Below are 20,286 nucleotides of genomic sequence, written 5' to 3'. Positions count from 1 at the left end.
GTTGTGACTCTCTTTAGTTGTATTTGACACCTAGGGGTACAATAACTTGTGCATTTGCACCATGGCTTTTTGTCAGTGCCATGTTTTGCTTTTTCCTAGGAACTTCCATGTGATAAAAATAAATTATTTATTTCCCTTAGCACTATATGTGCACTATGACCAATACAGCACAAGTAATGTGACATCCAAGAAATGAATGGATAGGTAGTTTTGCTGCAGGAGGATAGGAGAATAGCTTTGCTGCAGAAGCAAGCTATAACTGTGCCCACCACACTGTTTTGGAAGCAACAGCAAAGAACATTCACATATCAGGGAAAGGGAATCGATATACTTCAAAGAAGTAAAACAAAGGAAGGCTGAGTAAATGGCAGGGCACGGTTGTGGATGAAAAAGCTCTGTTCTAACTACAACAAATTTTTCTGACTTCACAATATTCTTATGATTTGAAAAAGCCTTCATTAACCTCAGGTAAGTTTTAAAAATTAATTGTGGCTTCCTCAAGCTAAATACTAATATTTTAGTCCGATGGAAACATCTCCATCCTTTTATTTTAAAAAAAAACCCTTTAGCAAAAAAACCTTTAGTTTTAATATAAACTAAACTTTGTTTATCTTAAGGAAACCTTTATGGACGTGGAGCAACAGATGATAAGGGACCTGTTTTAGCCTGGATACATGCAGTGGAAGCTTTCAGATTACAAAACTTAGTAAGTAAAACTGTGGACTTTCAGAAATGGAAGCATTTTACATTTCTTTAGTGACATGCTAGAGAGATCATTAATCTCCTTTGATTTCAGCCAATAAATTGACCTTATAGAGTTGGACATTCTAGCACTTTCATTACTTGGACATTTTATATATAGATATGTAATCTATGTAAAATGTAAGGCAAATATATATCTTTATAAAATAAGTTTTTAAAAATAGCAACAAGCATATATATGATGCATTTAGTTTCCCTGCCTATCCCGTGTAGTATTTATTACTCACTGCACTTGCACAATTAGCAGCTGGAGAGAATGGGGTGGGGGGGAGATGGCAACAAAGGATGACCAGAAACAATTACTCCAGGAAAGAGAGAGGAGGGCCAGGTATACAGCACCCATTAACCCTTTGGTATCCACCAGTACAGCCACAGATGTCCTAATTTTGTGCCTGAAATGGGTGCCTGAAATGGGTGTACTCACCCCCCCGCCACGTTTCCCCCACCAGCGCTCTCCATATTTCAAGCCCCTCGGGGTGGCAGCGTTCCTCCCTGCCGCCCCGTCCCCCCCGTCAGTTGGAAGTGGCCAGAAGTTGCGAGCGCGCGTGCGCCCATTGTGCATGCGCGCGCACGGCAGACGGGCGGGTGGGCACGCGCACGACGGGTGCATGTAACTTCTGGCCACTTCCGGCCGATGGGGGGAACGGGGCAGCAGGGAGGAACGCTGCTGCCCCGAGGGGCTTGAAATTTGGAGAGCGCCGGCGGGGGAAACATGGCGGGGGGGTGAGTACACCCTCTCCCGCCCTTAAAGTAGTACCCCCGCCAGTGCCGAAGACTATTCGGGCACATCCCTAACACACTCCTTTAAGTAAACCACACTTCTATAGCTGCAATCCTATGCACTCTTACCTAGGAGGAAGCCCACTGAACTAAATCATTTACTTCTGAGTAATCCCAGCAAGCATGCAAACTGTTTTCAAAACTCAGAAAACCAGCTACTATTTCATGACCCAAATACTATTTCACGACCCAAAATATTAAGCCTGAAACGTCAAGATTAGATCCAAAACAGGCTTTGGCCATGCGAACGGCTCCCTGCTGTTCCCATATGCAAGACAGTGTCAAAACCAAGATCATACGAATGGACATCAAACCTATATGTACTGAAGCAATTTCAAAGTGCCATCTGGCTAGCTTCTCACTGTTGCCACCACATAAAGGAAGCAAGCTGTACCTGTTGGACTCACCTATCTGTGCTTCAGCATCATGTGGCTCTGCAACTTGCCACTGAAGCAGAACCTAACCACTGGCTTACACATTGGATGGATCAGAGGTGCTCTTACCCTTGGAGTTCGAGGCCGAAGCTTGGAGTGGGCCCAGAGACAAGATTTTAAAATGCCCCCCCTCAAAGTCCAGGGCCTCCGCACACCCCAGGCCCCCAAGGATTTAAGTCTGATATTTTAAAATAAGTATGCTGCCTAGAAATACATTTTACTGAATACACACACGCACACTTCACAATATATAGTGATATACATTGAGTACTATATATTTTGCTACTTTATTGCCTAGAACACACTAGAAACACTAATTATTAAAATGGGACCCTCACTGCAGATTAGCAAAGGAGACTCTCAACCAGGCAGTGTGAGCCTATGTTTGTTTTCTCAGAATTCTGAACAAATTCAGTCAAGTTTGATTGCAGGAGGTTTTTCACAGGAGGCTTTTAAAGCCTTTTAACACACATCTCCTCTGGAATGGAGGTGCTGCATTCACATGTTGGCCAGATTGACCCTGAAGTCCCTGCAAGTTATTGGGGAGCAGTTCACACACAAGACAAATAAAATAAAATAAAAGCACCACACATGCTTTACAGTTCTCACTCAGACATTCTGGGTTGCAAAACAACTTGAACATAAGTGCATTTATACATGAATGAATGAATGAATATAATATTGTTTGTTCCAGAAGTTTTTGTAATTTTCTGCCATGAAACAAGCCACTTATAGGACTTTTTAGATAGGGTTTTTTTTAAGCCAGCAAATTTTCCAAGCTGTTTTAAATGAAATATCCAGAGACTTCTCAGTCTCTCCCCCCTCATCATCTCCCCCCCCCTCAGTCTCTCCCCCATCAAAGCCCTATGGCAAGCAGATCCTTATATATGGGGGGGGGTGGCCACAAAAAGGAGTTCACATTCTACCTGGCTATGCTGGGCTGGGCAGAGCGTCTGCTGCAGAGAACTGTGGGGGCCACTCTGCCCGCCTGCCTCCTTCCTTCCTTGGGGCCTCCCTGCAAGCCTACTCCAGTTCAGGCTTCACTGAGGCCTACACAGAGGCCTCCCTGGAAGCCCCGCCCACCCACCGATCAGCTGATTGGTGGGGAGAAAAGGAGCTCTTTGCAGGCCCCTTGTCTGCTGCTTAGATTGCCAGCCAGGAGGACAAGCAGGAGAGAGCGCAAACAGGGCAAGTGGCTGAGGGGCCTTGGGGCTGGGCAGGGGGCAATGAGGAGTCATGTAAGGTGTCTCTGGGGGGTCCCCCAAGGCAGTGGGGCCCCCAGGCAACCACTTCCCCTTGCCTAATAGTAGTTATGCCCCTGCCCTGGGGCCCCCCAAATCCTCTTTCGTTTCTCCTGGGTGGTGTGGTTTATGTTCTCAAGAACCTGCATGTTAAAAAATGATGCTTCGCTTGCAGCAGGGGTGGGCGGGCTCCAAAAGCCTTTAGGTCCCGGCTCCAAAATTACCTTGGGGCACCTCTGTCATGGATGGTCAGTAGAATGACAGCTGGGGAAGGAGACAGAGGAAGAGAAGCTGCTCATGAGAGCAAAGTGTTGGGAGTGAACAAAATGTTCCAGCTGCTCCTGAGAATTTTGGACCCTACAACACATGCAAAAGTTATTTGGCCCCCCAAATAGTCTCTGTTCGTCCTAATGAAAAAAAAAGTCATTTGGTCCCCAAAATAGTCACATGTACTCTATAAAAGTCCCTAGTTTGCAATCCTAGTCAGAAGCCAAGAGGTCAGGTCTATGGGGGAGCAAGATAAGGCAAGTCAACTCACAAGCTGAGTTCAGAAACCAAAGAATCAGTAGCAAGATAAAGCAGGTCAGAAATGGGGGTATTATTTAAAATATGCATGTTTCCCCACAAGCCACAGGACACATTTCCATATCTAGCTATAATCAATCTGCATTTTGAAAATGTAATTCTACATTGGGATCTACAATCCGTACAATGTCATACTAAGGTGGAAAAGTGTTATCCAGCAAAATGCCAAGCCAGTTCAAAGTAGCAGGCTCTTTCTAGGTGCTTTCTAGTGGAGCAAGGTATGGGGTGTTCTGTGATGGGGAGGGGTCATTATTCTTGGGAGAGGGATGGGCCCAGTGTTGAGTGTTCCCTCTAAGGCATGTGCACACGTGCACACTCACAAGTTTTTTAATGTCCCCTTAGTTCATTTTAGATCCCGCTCAGGTTGAATCAGGATGGCCCCACACAAGAAGGTTGAATCAGGAAGGCACACGAGTCCATGTGCACGCATATTGCCTTGATACCACTGCCCAGAACAATACTCATTCCGCACACAGATGAAAAAAATTAGAAGGAACATTAGATGGGCCTACCCTCCTTTCATAGAGTGGTGCCTTCTGAGTTTATCTTATAACTCAATACATGCTAACAAATTGAGCCATTTCTCAAGTAAAGCACATAATTTACTTGGTAAAGTAAAGTGTGCCATCAAGTTGGTGTCGACTCCTGGCAACCACAGAGCCCTCTGGTTGTCTTTGGTAGAATACAGGAGGGGTTTACCATTGCCTTCTCCTGCGCAGTATGAGATGATGCTTTTCAGCATCTTCCTATATCGCTGCTGCCCGATATAGGTGTTTTCCATAGTCTGGGAAACATAAACAGGTGTAATTAGCTAAAGCACTGGATACTTTGATCTTTAAGACTGTAGTGTTCCAGGCTGCCTAGATTTTTTTTTCCTTGTCCATGATGGCCTAGGAAAGCCCAATCTGTGAACTAATTCAGATGGAGTACCTGCCTCCAAGATAATGGGATTACAGGTGAAACTCGGAAAATTAGAATATCGTGCAAAAGTCCATTAATTTCAGTAATGCAAATTAAAAGGTGAAACTGATATATGAGACAGACGCATTACATGCAAAGCGAGATAAGTCAAGCCTTAATTTGTTATAATTGTGATGATCATGGTGTACAGCTTATGAGAACCCCAAATCCACAATCTCAGAAAATTAGAATATTACATGGAACCAAGAAGACAAGGATTGAAGAATAGAACAATATCGGACCTCCGAAAAGTATACAGTGTACTGTGCTTGATTGGCCAGCAAACTCGCCTGACCTGACCCCATAGAGAATCTATGGGGCATTGCCAAGAGAAGGATGAGAGACATGAGACCAAACAATGCAGAAGAGCTGAAGGCCGCTAATGAAGCATCCTGGTCTTCCATAACACCTCATCAGTGCCACAGGCTGATAGCATCCATGCCACGCCGCATTGAGGCAGTAATTGCTGCAAAAGGGGCCCAAACCAAGTACTGAATACATATGCATGCTTATACTTTTCAGAGGTCCGATATTGTTCTATTCTACAATCCTTGTCTTCTTGGTTCCATGTAATATTCTAATTTTCTGAGATTGTGGATTTGGGGTTTTCATGAGCTGTACGCCATGATCATCACAATTATAACAAATTAAGGCTTGACTTATCTCGCTTTGCATGTAATGCGTCTGTCTCATATATCAGTTTCACCTTTTAATTTGCATTACTGAAATTAATGGACTTTTGCACGATATTCTAATTTTCCGAGTTTCACCTATATATCCATTCCATGGCATCTGCAATTAAAAGGACCTTTAGTACCAGGACTGGGAAGGCCTCTGTCAGAGAGCCTCACCCTGGGAGCCTGCTGCTTACCAGAACAGACAGTACAGAATAGATCGTTGGTCTGACGGTGTAAGTTCCTTATGCTTCATTTCTGAAATGTTGTGTTTCATTTCACTAACATCACTAAGCAACCTTTTGACTTCCATAGATCTCTATAGAGCCACAAAGGTAAAAATCATGGATCACTTTCAACCAGTTATAAGTTTGGTTAGAATCTCTGAGATGACTACCTAGACACTATAACAGAACTTATATTATTGGCATTTTATTGAGGATACAGTTTTCCTTAACCTGACTCTATGTTTCCTTTCCTTTCCTTTTTTTCTTTTTCTTTTTTAGAAGATACCTGTGAACATCAAGTTTGTTCTTGAAGGCATGGAAGAAGCAGGGTCCACTGGGCTAGAAGACTTAATTAAAAATGAAAATGAGAGATTTTTCTCCAACATTAGCTATATTGTGATTTCAGATAATACTTGGCTCAGCAAGAGCACACCAGCTCTTACGTACGGAAGTCGGGGGAATGCCTGCTTTGCTGTGACGGTAAACATGCAAAATGGAAGACCTTTGTGTCCAAAATATTCTGAGAATAATTTTTGTGGGTTTTCCACTAGGCTGATGGGATGCACATTTTAAGTCTCATAGACCATTCCCTCTTTTACTTCCATTATAATTGAGTCTATTCCAGTGCACTTAAGCATCTCTTTTTTTAACTGTTTAAATTTTTATTGATTTTAAAAATATCTTAACATTCACTTCACATTAAACAAATATTGACTTCCCGCTCACACCTCCTCGTGAATCACCAACTATAGAATTAACCCTTGCTATAATAATAATTCAAAACATATATCTAAAACCTTACAACCTCGATTTTAATCTACCCAACCTGCTAATATTACTAAATTTCAAACCCTGTTGTAAAATCAATATTAGGAAAATAGTTCTTTAAGTATAATAAGAATGGTTTCCAATCTTCTTTAAAGCATTCCAAATTTTGGTCTCTTATCAGTACTGTAAGTTTTGCCATCTCCGTGTATTCCAAAATTTTTATCAGCCAATCATCTTTTGAGGGCAGTTCATTACTCTTCCATTTCTGCGCATATATTATTCTGGCCGACATGGTAGCATACATAAAAAATGTTAAGTTAGTTGTAGAAAACACTCCTTGCGTTATTCCCAGCAGGAAGGATTCTGGCTTCTTAGGAAATGTCATTTTGAAAATTTTCTTTAACTCATTATATATCATGTCCCAAAAGGCCTTGGCCTTCCTATAAGACCACCACATATGAAAAAAGGTTCCTTCAGAGTGTCCACATTTCCAACATTTGTTTGAAACATTTTTATACATTAATGCCAGTTTTTTAGGTGTCAAATATCACCAATACAGCATTTTATAATAATTTTCTTTTAAAACATAACATGCAGTGAACTTTAAATCAGTTTTCCATAATTTTTCCCAGGCTGCCATTTCTATATTATACCCCACATCTTGAGCCCATTTTACCATAGTCGTTTTAACCACCTCATCTCTTGTCTCCTCCAAAAGCAAGAGCTTGTACATTTTAGAAACTATTTTTTCATCATTTTCACACAGCTCCTTCTCAAATCTCGAGATCTGATCCTCAAACCCAACTTTAAAATCCTTCTTGTAAATTTCATTTAACTGATGGTACTGAAACCAATCACTAACCAAATTTTGTACTTCAATTAAACTTTTTAACTTACAGTCCTTGTCTTGAAAACATAACAAATACCTATAAGTACCCCATTGCGATTGCATATTTACCTCTTTACGTACTAAAGCTTCAATCGGGGATAACCATAGCGGAGTTTTAGGTTCCAACCATCCTCTCTAATAAAACGCTTGGTGTCCATCCGTGGACGGACACCAAGCGTGCGTTCGTGCCTGGCCTGTTCTGGGCATGCCCAGAACAGGGCAAGGGAGGCACGAATGGCAGGACCCGGCGGCCATGTTGGGGCTGGGAGAAGGAGAAGTGGCCGCCGCCTACGCCAGGAGGAGAGTGCGGGAGAGGCGGCGGCGCAGCCATGGCCATGGCCAGAGGTGGCGGTGGCCGCGCCGGGGCAACTGGCGGCGGGAGTGCGGGTGAGGCGGCCGCAAATAAAGGAGAGAGGCGCCGGGGGAAGAGGCGGCGGGGAAGCTGGCCGAGGTGGCGGCGGAGCCGCCGCCGAGGCCTGGCGCCGCCAGTAAAGCCGGGCGGGGGGGAAACCTTGGGGCCCGATCCCACCATTCCCGTCCCCCCGCCAAATTACTAAGGGCCAAATTGGCCCTGAAAAATGCCGCCGCCGAACCGCCCTCCCAGCTGCCCGATCCCACCATTTGTACAGGAAAGAGGAGCTTGCTAGCAGAGCTCCTCTTTCTGCAAAGGCTCTTCTCAAACTGGCGCTTTGAGCGGAAAGGGCGTCCTTTCCGCTCAAAGCGCCAGTTTGAGAAGAGCCTTTGCAGAAAGAGGAGCTCTGCTGGCGAGCTCCTCTTTCCTGTACAAATGGTGGGATCGGGCAGCTGGGAGGGTGGTTCGGCGGCGGGGGCCGAAAGCATTACTAGCGCCCGTTTTTCAACGGGCTAAAATTCACTTGTTTGTTATATTTTACCCAAACTCTCATTAAACTCCTTCTTATATAGTGGTTAAGAAAATCTTTATGTACTTTACTTTTGTCATACCACAAATAGGAGAGTGCACTTAAGCATCTCAGTGCTGTGTTATCCCCACCCTCAAGCTCTCTTATAGTAATCAGGCAGCATCCAGATTAGTACTTATGTGAATGGAAGACATTCTGCTTGTGATTTTTCGCAGATGGCCCCTGAAAAATATGTCCCTAGGGGTCTGAAGAACCCTCAGGAGTAGATTTGTTGTGGGTTGCAGGGGGTAGGACAGGGAAGGGAGGAGTAGTGAAAATCACTCTCCCCGTGCCTTGTGCAAACAGAGCATATTCTAGTTTTGAAAGCAGTAGTCTGCATGCTGCCCATTAAAAAAAAAAATGTGTGCATTTATTTTTATCAGTTCATTTTATTCTTACAACAAACATCTGTAATAGATTAAGTTGAAAGGAATGACTTGCCAATCTTCTCATGGCAGCTGACCAGAGAATTGAAACTGGGCTTCCTTCCTTGAGACACAATGCTCTCTTCATTACCCCACACTGGCTTAAATGTGTACATATGGAATTTTGAGGCCGTGTTAAGGCAATCATTTCTTGTGCTCTTGCCTTAGTGTAATAGTGCTCTACAGGGAGCATGGAAACAGCACATGGAGGAGCTAGATATATTTTATTCCTGGATGTACACCCCCACCCCCACCCCATGCACACACTAATCATAGACAGCTGGACATAAGGATCACCCAGCTGATAGGGGCAGGATGAGGAGACATAGGCTGATGGATGCTGCCATTGTTAACTGTGGCTATACAGGTACAGCCACAGTCACAGGCAGTATATCCAGTTTTCAGAATGACTGTTCTAGTCATCCTCCCCCCACCCCATGATGATTTTGTCCCAACAAATGTATCTTCACATCTCTGAGCACTAATCAAGCAGATGCAACCCAAGATAACTCTGGGGATTGCATCTGCATTATTCTTCCTTCACAGACAGGGCACATTTTAAATCATTATTCCATGACAACAGGACATTCAAACCTTATTGTCATAATCCAGAAAATGTGAATGTCTAAGGAAGTTGTGCAAAGATAAAAGATAATGAGCATCTCCACACTACACATTTAAATCTGCTTAAAGGCCCGCACCCCCACCCCAATCCCAACCAGAACTGGGGTGAAGTGATCATTAAACCAGGGGTAATTATGTGTGAATCATTATTTTTCTTTGTTACAATCAGGTGGAAGGTGGTGTAAAAGACCTTCATTCTGGAGCTGCAGGTGGCATCGTCCATGAACCTATGTCTGACCTGATAGCTCTGCTTGGTAATATCTGTGTTGATTTGTCCAAAAATCAAAGGGCACCTCAAAAGATTAAGATGCTTAGCCTGGTTTTATAAAATTTATTTATTTATTTATTTATTTATTTATTTATTTATTTAATAAAGTTATATGCTACCTTTCAAGTTTAAGCCTCCCCAAGGTGGATTACAAAAGATAATTAAAAACATGCACTTTAAAATATCAATATAAAAACATTTTAACAGCACAGCAACTAGAACAGGAGTAGTGGCCAAAATATTATATTATTAAAAGCCAGGCAGATAATTTAAAATAAGTAAGCCAGGCCAAAGACTTCTCTAAAAAAAAAAGGATGCAGATTTTCTGATCGTCCCAGGGAGGCATTACACAGACATATTGCCAAGATGAAAAAACTCTGGCTGACATCCTGACTAACGCTGTGCCCATACAGCTAAAAAAACACATGTGTGTAATGCTAGCACTGGCACCTCTGAAGTGTGGGTGCAAGCATGTGTGCATGATTGACACTTCTGAAGTGTGGGTGCTCTTGCACGGGAGGCTGGATTTTCACCAATCCCTCCTCCTGCTGGAAGTGCTTGCAATCCCAAAATGCATTGCTGAAGGTTGCACAACCCTCAGAAACCCATTTACAGGGGGAGGGGGGATTGACAAAAATTGCCTCTCTCCGTGCAGGAGATTTAATACTGGCACTGCACATGTACTTTCTTTAGCTGCACACATGCAGTGTTAATCAGGAAGTCAACTGCTGTCTCTGGTTGCTGCTGAAAACACTGAAGACAGTGTAAGCCACAGAAAAGGACCTGCGACTCGAGCAGATCTAAAGACTGGGGCAGGTTCATAAGGGTGAAGGCAGTCCTTCAGGTACCCTGGCTTCTGGCTATAGAGCACTTCCAAGTTTAATACCAGCACTTTTAATTGGGCCTGAAAGCAAACCGGCAACGAGTGAAGTTGTCACAGAATGGGTGTCACGTTCATATAGTGACTAGCTCTAACATGCATTCTTGCAGCAGCACTCTGGACCAGCTGAAGCTTCTGAAAAGTCTTCAAAGGCAGACGCACATAGAATGCATTACAGTAGTCTATTCAGGATGTAGCAAAAGCATGGGCCAGAGTCATGTCTGGATTAAGTTTGTTTGTTCACCCGAATCCAGACCAAAACTGTCTCCAGACACTGGTTTAGGATTTACATTAGCCCTATTCAAACATTATGTTCAACACTCATACTCGTAGTACAGTGCACACGGGTACAGTTATTCACATGCATCTGTATTCTTTACCATGCATTTGAGGAACCTGTACCTAAGTTCACTTTTAAAATGATTGCAGGCAGTCATTACACACAAATCTATTCGTATGTGCAGAGACTGAATACAGGTACAACATAATGAGGCTATTCACACGATTGTAGAAAATCGGGCTAGCCTCCACTAGCCCTACTTTCTACAGTCGTGAGAACCACCGGGCTTGGCTGCAAGCTCGGTGGTTCTTGAGCGAGTAACCCGCTCCAGTAGCCCGCCCCTTAACCGGGTTTGTGGAGCAAGCGCTCCGCAAACCCGGTTTTTGATTGAGAAGTCGCTGGGGATAGTGAAATGAACCCAAAACACACATTGCCTATTAGTGAATGAAAATATATGTACATGGACATAAGGATGCTCTGATCAAGGATGGAAGAGTGTGGGCATGAGAGGAGCCAAGGTTGACTGCATTGCATAATGTTCTTCCAGAAAACCCCTTGGAAGTGTCAAAGGACAACATGTTAATAAATGTCTTATAAAGTACTAGCTGTAGCACCAAAAAATATTGAAGTAGAACACCAAATCAGAATAGGACATAACATCTGGTAGGATGTACCTTCTGTTTTAAAATGATAATCTTTCTCTTTTTATCTACATGGCACAAATAGAATGCAATTAATTTTATTCTCAATAGTGGAAGCATCTTTTAGTCTTAAATGTAATATACTGCTAAGTGGATAAGAAAGGTCTGGTAAGTCTAGGTCTGGTATGATGGTAGCAACAGCAAACGTGTTGTGTGTGTGTGTGTACACACATACACACACACACACGTTTTTCCCCTGTTCCATAGACAGTCTTGTGGATTCATCAGGTCACATTCTGATCCCCGGAATCTATGATGATGTTTCTTGTATTGTGGAAGAGCAAAAGAAGCAGTATGAGCCAATAGCATTTAACTTAACAGAATATAAAGCTGATGTTGGAGTAACAACGCTTCTGTACGACACCAAGGTACAGTCCTTTCAAAAAGAATGGTCCAAAGAAATGATGTATAAAGGTAAAGTGTGCCATTGAGTCAGTGTCGACTCCTGGTGACCACAGAGCCCTGTGGTTGTCTTTGGTAGAATACTGGAGGGGTTTATCATTGCCTCCTCCTGCACAGTATGAGATGATGCCTTTCAGCATCTTTCTATATTTTGAGTCCATGGAAAAGATTTATGTAATTGGGCCCACCCATGTGGTTGGGTTATTATATAGACACAGGAGAGCCTTTGTATTGTGGGAAGAGATATAAACCAGTGTTCTGTAATGTTATTTCATCCAGCCTGATCCACACATTTCGATGTTTTCTCAAAGCTTTCCTTTTGCACTATTTGCAGACATGTGCCTACCATTGAGCATAGGAGCGGCGGGGGGATAAGCATCCTCAGGCTGCAGCCACCCCGAGCACTTCCAGGGACCACCATGCCTCTAGGGGGCTGCCAGATGCTCATCAGTCCCTGCTGTGCCTGTGTCTGCAGTGACAATGAATGTGCTGCCCTTTTGCTGCTTTCACTCACTGTTTCATTCCCCCACCATTGGGGTTGTGTCTTGTGACTGGTGGCTATGTCCTTGCCTATTCATCATACATAGGGGGCGTGACTGCATGCGCTTGCATGCATGCACAGCAACATGGGGAAGGGGGCTGCCAGTAAGAGCTGGTCCTGCAGCCCCTGGTGAGCTCACTACACCCTGACTATTTGTGCTACAACCGGCATTTTAAAACTCACAATTACTTGCTGAATATGTGTTAGCCATTTTTCCACAGATGCAGTAAAAAGTTATGAGTAGCAGAGACTGGAAAGCACATAAACTGCAACACCACAGTGGGGTCTTGCCCCCAATATTTACAATTAGATATTTGCTAACATAGTGAAGACCACACTGACTCCGTTTCTTCAGGAAAGGTCTCTTCCGATAGTCTGTCTTCCGTACTAGGGCCTTTAATAGATTTGTAGAAGTAAATATGTTTTGAATGTCTACAAATAGGGTTCTATGGTAACATCAGATTTGTACAGGCTTAGTTACAGTAAGTCAGAAGTAGTAAGAAACCAATCTTCGTCTAGGATCCTTATAGTGTTATCACAGTAGTAGTAGTGTTATCACAGATCCTTGTAGTGTTATCACAGTAGTATGTATTTATTTAAACACACACATACAACCAGAGCACAGACACTATACAATGCAGTAAGTGGACATTCCTCATACAATAAGGTATACAATACAGTATTTTTCACGGGGCATTTAAACTGTTACCTCAGCTGCTTTTCCTGTGACAGCTATCACACAGCGAGTTAAAGTTTGAAAAATACTGTATTGTGCCAGTTACTTCATTAAGGCTTTAGCCACTCGCGGTTTATTATCTGTTTCTGTTTTTTTCAATTATGTTCCTCAGGAAGATATACTCTCACACTTGTGGTGTTACCCATCTCTCTCTGTCCATGGAATAGAAGGAGCTTTTCATGAACCAGGGATCAAAACAGTTATACCAAGAAAAGTTATAGGGAAATTTTCAATTCGGCAAGTCCCTGATATGAACCTCACTACTGTGGAAACTCAGGTAATACCAGTTAAATAAATGTAATGGCTTACATGTCCCGCAGTGTAACACTGGCTTTGCAGAACTGCTTGTGCTGCTGTGAGGCTCCAACACACGTGGTAACAGTGCTGTGCAAGAGGGCAGTGCTGGAACTACTGACTTCCTGTGTGATAGCATGTTGTGCACTACTTCTGTTGGGCATAATGGAGGTAAAGCGTGATGTGCAATCATGCAAGAAGTCAGATTAGTAGTTCTGGTACTGGCCTCTTGTGCAGCATTGTTATCGCCTGTGTTAGAGCCCTGCAGTGGTGTGGTTGGTTCTGCAATGCCCGCATTATGCTTTGGGACTTGTACATCAATGATGATGATTCGACTTACTTGCAAATAGTTTAACTGCAGTCCAGGCACTATTTCAGTGACAGGATTCTGTTTCCTGACTGGCAGCTTAAAGAAGGCGTCGGATCATGTGGAAAGTATATTCTGCCCCCACTCCAATCTGAAGCTATGAATAACATAGATGTCTTCGTGTCTAGGATTAGATGAAAAGACTTCCAGGTCCAAGGGCCTGATGCCTGAGTGATTTTGATCCCATCCATTTCTTAGTTCTTGTATTGTAAAATGAACAGGAAATACAAGTCCTTTTCAGACACAATTTTAAAAAGCTGTATGGGTGTGCAGTCATACGAAAGAACTCTGCAAGTCCTGCCTGGTACGACATTGGGTGCCTGAGGCTGCCAATCAAGTAGATGCCCACCATCACGGTTACAACATTTCCCTCTTCAGACAAATGCTGCAGTAACTGTGAAGAACACTGGCAAGCGGGCGAGCGATGCACCAGGGCTGATTTCCGAACTGGTTTTGGACAGCTGTACTCCCATACAGCTTAAAAAAAAAATAATATCTATTGCCAGCTGGATATTAACAGTCCACGGTATAGAAGGACTAGAAAGGCTGCAGGCAAAGAATTGGCTTGTTACTTAAGTGAAATATGTGACATTTCCCTTGCTCCTCCATTGTGTGTGTGTTTATTTTTTGGTCCCTTACCTCCTTAGGAGTGCTAGATCACAATGTTTCAGCGACAGCAAGGGTGTTGACAGCATTGGGCCACCTGGGCACTGGCTCTGGATCAATTCTTTAGTGCCCCATACGCTGCACTGCCTTATGGTGGTGTATATATTGGTGATTAATGGCTTTAGAAATGGGCAAAGAGTGTTGGATTCCTTTAGACAGCATGAAAAGGTTTAATTTAATTTTAATTAAAATGTGAAGAGCTGTGGGCCTGAGTCCAAGACTTTTTAAGTACCTAGCAAACCCTCTGGGTGACTGTAGAAGTCACAATGGGCAGAATTCCCTTCGGGTCTAATTCTGATCTCTAGTCAAGCACCCACTTCCTTTAGTCATGTTGTCCTCTTGACCAACCTTCCTCGCACTTGTGCCTGTCCCCTCACCATCTAGTTCCTTCTTACATTAAGTGCTGTGAGGTTGCTTCAGAGTCCCTTCTCTAATTAAATTTTTCTTTTTCAGTTTTCTATTTCCTCTGCCTCTTTTTTCCAGCTACCATTGTTCAGGTTTCTGTCATGCCATTTCCTCCTCTTTGCCCTTCTTACGTGTGTATTCATTATTGTTTAGCTTTTCATGGGATCACCTCACAATTCCTGGCCTGCTCCTATTGAGGTTTTAATCCTAACCAACTTTCCATTCTTGCCCAGAAACTGGACTGCAAGCCACTTTCAGAACTATGTTGTATCTGTGTTTAGATGTCTGAACACATGTTTTCACGTGTCTTGTGTTCATTTTAAAAGTGAACATGAGTATAGGCCCTTGAAATGCAAGATAAAGATAGGAATATACTAAATAAGTAAGTAAGTAAGTAAGTGTACTGCTGCTGTGTTCAATGTAACGTGAATAACTGTACCTGCATACAGATCTGTACACCGATTACAAAATAAAGTATGAGACAATACATTCATTGTCTCCCTAACAACTTAATTGTCACCCTAGAATATTCTATGCTGCCACATCAGCTCAGCCAGTCGGGGTCAGATATGTCATTGCTATGATATATAGTAATATAGATAATATGAAGACACTACCAATATGTCTCCTGAAAATAATTTCCCCCCCTTCTTTTTAGGTGAAACAGCATTTAAGAGATGTCTTTGCTAAACGGCAAAGCCCAAACAAATTGACAGTAGAGATGACGCTGGGTGCGATGCCATGGTTTGCTGACAGCCGTGAGCCTCAGTATGAAGCAGCTAAAAAGGCAATCAAAAAAGGTTTGAACTATTTTCAGCAGGCAAATATCTTTTCCCTGTTTAGATCACTTAGACAAGTACATTTCTATCTCTCTCCCTCCCTTACTCTCTTTAAGGTAGGAAAAGGGTGGTTGAGCACTACACAAATCTTAGACATTAAAAATTTCATTTTGACTTTGGCAACAGAAACCAGGAGATTTAGATTTTGATAGCCTAATGTTTCATTTAAAACATTCAAATAGACTCTTGCTGTCCTGTAAAACTTCCTGAAAACTTAATTATTTTGTCAAATTATTTTGCTTCAAGTGAAAAATGTAGCTAAATTTTCAGACAATTTTTCTAGGAAACTGATTCCAATTTTATGGGTATGTTAATGGTCATTTCTCCCGCCTGCCTCCCCCTGGTAGTTGCTAACGGTTTCCTCTATATGTAGTCACATTTCATTTTAATATGGATGTTTAAATATGATTAACTCTTATCAGACACTTTGTGGAGAATTATCTCTGGTGAGAACATTGTGTCAAGTATGTAATAATTTTTTAGTTTGATTTCAAAGTTTGTTTTACAGCTTAAAAAATGCACCAGAATATTGTAGTCCAAGCAGCAAGGGCTGGCAATTGATATGATCCTTGTGAATTCTTCTGTCTGCTGAACCCAGATATGCTAGCACAAGTGCAATGTTTTTTCTGACCCTTGAAACATCAGACAGCCTATTTATTTATTATTCAAAGTTTATCAAATCCCAGCATGCAGTACTGCACATGTCAGAGACTTACCAGATTAAGTTCTATGGTTCAAGGATCAAGTTTGTACCGGAATCATACCAGTGTTTCAGGAATCAGAGATGTGTTTCTTCAGGCCTGTGTGTGTGTGTGTGTGGAGAGAGAGAGAGTGTATGTGTGACATATTGCTTTAAAGTAAAGGTAAAGTGTGCCCTCAAGTCAGTGTCAACTCCTGGCGACCACAGAGCCCTGTGGTTTTTCTTTGGTAGACGGGTTTACCATTGCCTCCTCCCGCGCTGTATGAGATGATGCCTTTCAGCATCTTCCTGCATCATTGCTGCCCGCTATAGGTGCCTCCCATTGTCCGGGAAACATACCAGCAGGGATTTGAACCGGCAACCTCATGCTGTGCCATTAGGTGGCTGCGATATATTGCTTTAGAAGTGTATATATAGAGAGAGATGTATATATCAGGCAGTATATTAATGATAAATTAAATAAATGATGAAGGCTGGAAATCAATTGACTAGGTAAAAAAACCACTGTGGTCTTGGGTGAAATCAGAGTGATGCTCACGAGTCTATATGCTGGTTCCTATCCACTGAGGGAAGACTGAAAGCAAACTAAGTTAAGTTTCCCATCAGACAGCCTGTAGGCTGTTAAGGCAACACATTGTTCACATTGCACTTTATGCATTTATCATATTTATATACCGCCTGATATGTTTATCTCTAGGTGGCGTATATAAAAGAGAGCAAAAACAATTAAAATAATTTCACAGAATAAAAAAGTTAAAACAATTTCATGGGATAAAAACAGTTTAAAATTAATTTCAGTTAAAAGCCTGAGAAAACAGGTGTGTCTTGAGGATTTTCCTAAAAGCAATCCGAGATGGAGATACTCTTATTTTGACAGAGACTATATTCCAGAGCCCTGGGGTAGCCACAGAGAAGGCCCTGTCCTGAGTCACCACCAAATGAGACAGTGGCAACCGTAACTGGACCTCCCACCTTTATCCACTTAAAAGTCTGCAGAACAAAAAGTATGGGGACTTGCTCGGACAGAGAAAGAAGCTGTGATCCAGGCAGAGGTGGATATAGCTCTGAACTCCCAGTATGACTTTTGTCCTTTTCTCTCCAAAATACAGCACAGCCACCATTTTTAAAGGAATTTGGGAAGCAGCTTATGATACAGCATAGAGCTGCTGTTCTGGGATAAAAGACAAGCATTCTAGGCCTTCTCCTTGTCTAAACAGGCTTGCTAGCTCAGAGCCCATGGAATAGTATACATATGGCTGAAGTTTTAAAAGCCATTTTATTTAAACAGGAATAAGTATTGTCTTTGTTTCAGTTTTTCAAAAGGATCCAGATATGATTCGGGATGGATCAACAATTCCAATTGCTAGTATGTTTGAGAAAATAACAAAGAAGAAAGTGATGATGTTTCCAATTGGAGCATCAGATGACGGGGAGCACTCCCAGCAAGAGAAAATAAGCAGGTTTGCTGCTTGCAAGTTAAGAGTTTTGAATGTGTCAGAAGTGAAGAATGCTCATAGTTCTCCCATCATTTACACTGTCTCCAGACAATGGACATGAGTGGCCAAAGAGAAGACTGTTTCCATAGCAATCGAGACACTAATGTGGCCTCTCCACCCCCAATAGTTTCCATGTGCATTACCCTGTAGCTCAATTAACTAATTTGTTTTCCTTCTAGATTTACACATTGAAAAAATTATGTAGTTTGTCATCTGAGAAGAAGATCTTGCCCTCCCCATTTTTGTAAACACACTAATTGGCAGTTCTTCCACTCATTAGCCTGCACATGACAGCCTCTTCCCTTTTTATGATTTTCAGTCGCTGTGGTGCTTGTATGTGATCCATGCCTAAAATTGTGCTTGAACTCAAGCACTTTTGAAATGTACAGTGCCTTTGGAGTAATGGTAGAATGTTTGAGGCTTATAGTAGTGGGAGAGAGTTGTGGGGTTTTTTTACACCTTGCCTTATCTATACTGGTGCTACTGTGCATAATGTTATGTCTCCATGAGCTGAAGAGATCTCAAAGACGTTAAGAATTATTAACTTGCAGATTTCTTGATTGTTGATTCTTTTCTTTCTTTTTTGATCAGATATAATTACATTAATGGAACAAAAGTGTTTGCCTCCTTTTTACTGGAAATCTCAGAGCTCCATAAGGATTAAGAGGAAGCCTCCAGCTGCAAGACTGTAAAATAAGGACCCATGAAGGGGATAAAGTTCCGTCTGCCTACCAGTTTTTCACTCCTCCAGATCCTTAACAAATAAAGAGAATAATATAATATTCATGGAACACAAGGGATGGTAATTTCCAACAGTTATTTGCATGTGTGCTACACAGCAACATTCTCCTTCTCATTCTGAATGCATTTTGTTAATCCAATTTGTGGATTTCAATATAATGTATATATTTCTCTCTCAGCAGTACACAAATGTCCACTTGCATTGATAGTTCTGCTGTTCTTGGTAAAGTAGCCCAAGAATATTTTGAGCTATGTTTCCACCTGTGCTCATTTCCTGTCAAAGGGGCCTTAGTGTGGTATGTTTTAACTTCCTTTAGGCTCAAGGTTCCTTTAGGCTCAAGGTTGACTCAGCCTTCCATCCTTCTGAGGTCGGTAAAATGAGTACCCAGAATGTTGGGGGCAATATGCTAAAAATCATTGTAAACCGCTTAGAGAGCTCCGGCTATAGAGCGGTATATAAGTGTAAGTGCTATTGCTATTTATAGATCTTGTGAGTTTAATAGCATGACAAGGCAGAGCCACAATGCATGGGTGCCAAGAAGTTTCCCCTGTCTATTATTCAATTGTACCACTTCACAGGCACAACAGCCCATTATGTTCTATTAGGGGCTACAAACACCTGTTCCCTCTTTTGAAGTTTAGTGTTTAGGCATAATCATGTTCTTCTCTGTACTTCTAGACAATAAAAGCAATCCTTTTCAATTAGTGCTGTTGAGAACTATGGGTAGTTCACAAAGTGCTCTGTCTGTTTTACTGCAGCCATTTGAGTGGTGCTGTTGCCTCCAGAAGACATTAAGGGCCTTAGAATAATTGGCTGACATCAAGACTAACCAGAGACGTATCTAGGAAAAATAGCACCTAGGGCAAGCACTGAAATTGCGCCCCCTGTCCAAACATCTGACACCCATCTTTCAGATAACATCTTTTAATGTTTCAAAAACTATTTAGCAGTGGACGTAGCCAGACCAAAAAATGCTGGAAAACTATGAATTTCAGTATGCTGGGGCTCATGAAATACTCAAATACTATGTGGAGGTGTACTTGGAAAACTAAACAGAAGTGCCTGTCTAATTCTCTACTATGCATTGTAGCATCACTATTACATAATTTTTAAAAATAAATGGAGAATTTGACTTTTCCCAGATACTCTGAAAATAATTAAAGGATATGCAGAGTAAACTGTGTCACTGCTTGGAATATATTCTAGTATTTCAGAAAGACAGTTAAAATGAGAGAAAGAGAGCAAAAAAACTCCCAGTGGGCCTTAATACTAAGAATTTCACACTGATTCAAAGACAAACTCACCATTAATAGCCATATTATTAAGACATCACATTTAACTCACTTATCACAAGAACCAAAGTAAGAGCAAATGAATACAATCCTAGATCATAAGCTTCAGCTCAGTATTCACAAGCCCTGATTCTCTCTACTTAGTGTCAAACTAAGTATGTCTACAGTGACACACACACACACACACACACACACACACACACACACATATATATATTTACCTGTAGCCCCTTTGGCGGGGATTCATAAAGGCCATGTGTGGGAGGTCTGCAAAGGTTTCCCCTCCCCCCCGCTGGCCTCTAGGGCCTTGCAGGGACCATTTGAGCATGTGTGGTGGCCGTTTTTAAACAATATTTTTTTTAAAAAAATGGCTTCTGAAAACAAAATG

At 42.2% G+C, this 20,286-nt stretch overlaps 1 protein-coding gene across 5 annotated transcripts in view; it reads left to right on the top strand.

Annotated features, from left to right (window-relative positions):
* LOC128323776 (beta-Ala-His dipeptidase-like) overlaps nucleotides 1-19,310 on the top strand; it is a 38,371-nt gene extending 19,061 nt beyond the window's left edge. For all 5 annotated transcript variants that reach the window (XM_053247514.1, XM_053247513.1, XM_053247512.1 and 2 more), the window contains 8 exons: nucleotides 618-706; nucleotides 5,943-6,143; nucleotides 9,459-9,543; nucleotides 11,626-11,786; nucleotides 13,210-13,374; nucleotides 15,488-15,629; nucleotides 17,681-17,828; nucleotides 18,456-19,310. In XM_053247514.1, coding sequence (XP_053103489.1) covers nucleotides 618-706; nucleotides 5,943-6,143; nucleotides 9,459-9,543; nucleotides 11,626-11,786; nucleotides 13,210-13,374; nucleotides 15,488-15,629; nucleotides 17,681-17,828; nucleotides 18,456-18,528 — 1,064 coding nt within the window. In that variant the 3' untranslated portion in view covers nucleotides 18,529-19,310. The remainder of the gene's footprint in view (nucleotides 1-617; nucleotides 707-5,942; nucleotides 6,144-9,458; nucleotides 9,544-11,625; nucleotides 11,787-13,209; nucleotides 13,375-15,487; nucleotides 15,630-17,680; nucleotides 17,829-18,455) is intronic.
* Nucleotides 19,311-20,286: the final 976 nt, after the last annotated feature.

The sequence above is a fragment of the Hemicordylus capensis genome, chromosome 4 (genome assembly GCF_027244095.1).
Source record: "Hemicordylus capensis ecotype Gifberg chromosome 4, rHemCap1.1.pri, whole genome shotgun sequence".
Taxonomy (NCBI): Eukaryota; Metazoa; Chordata; class Lepidosauria; order Squamata; family Cordylidae; genus Hemicordylus; species Hemicordylus capensis.
The sequence above is the reverse complement of the archived record's forward strand: the minus strand, read 5'-3'. Positions and strand labels throughout refer to the sequence as shown.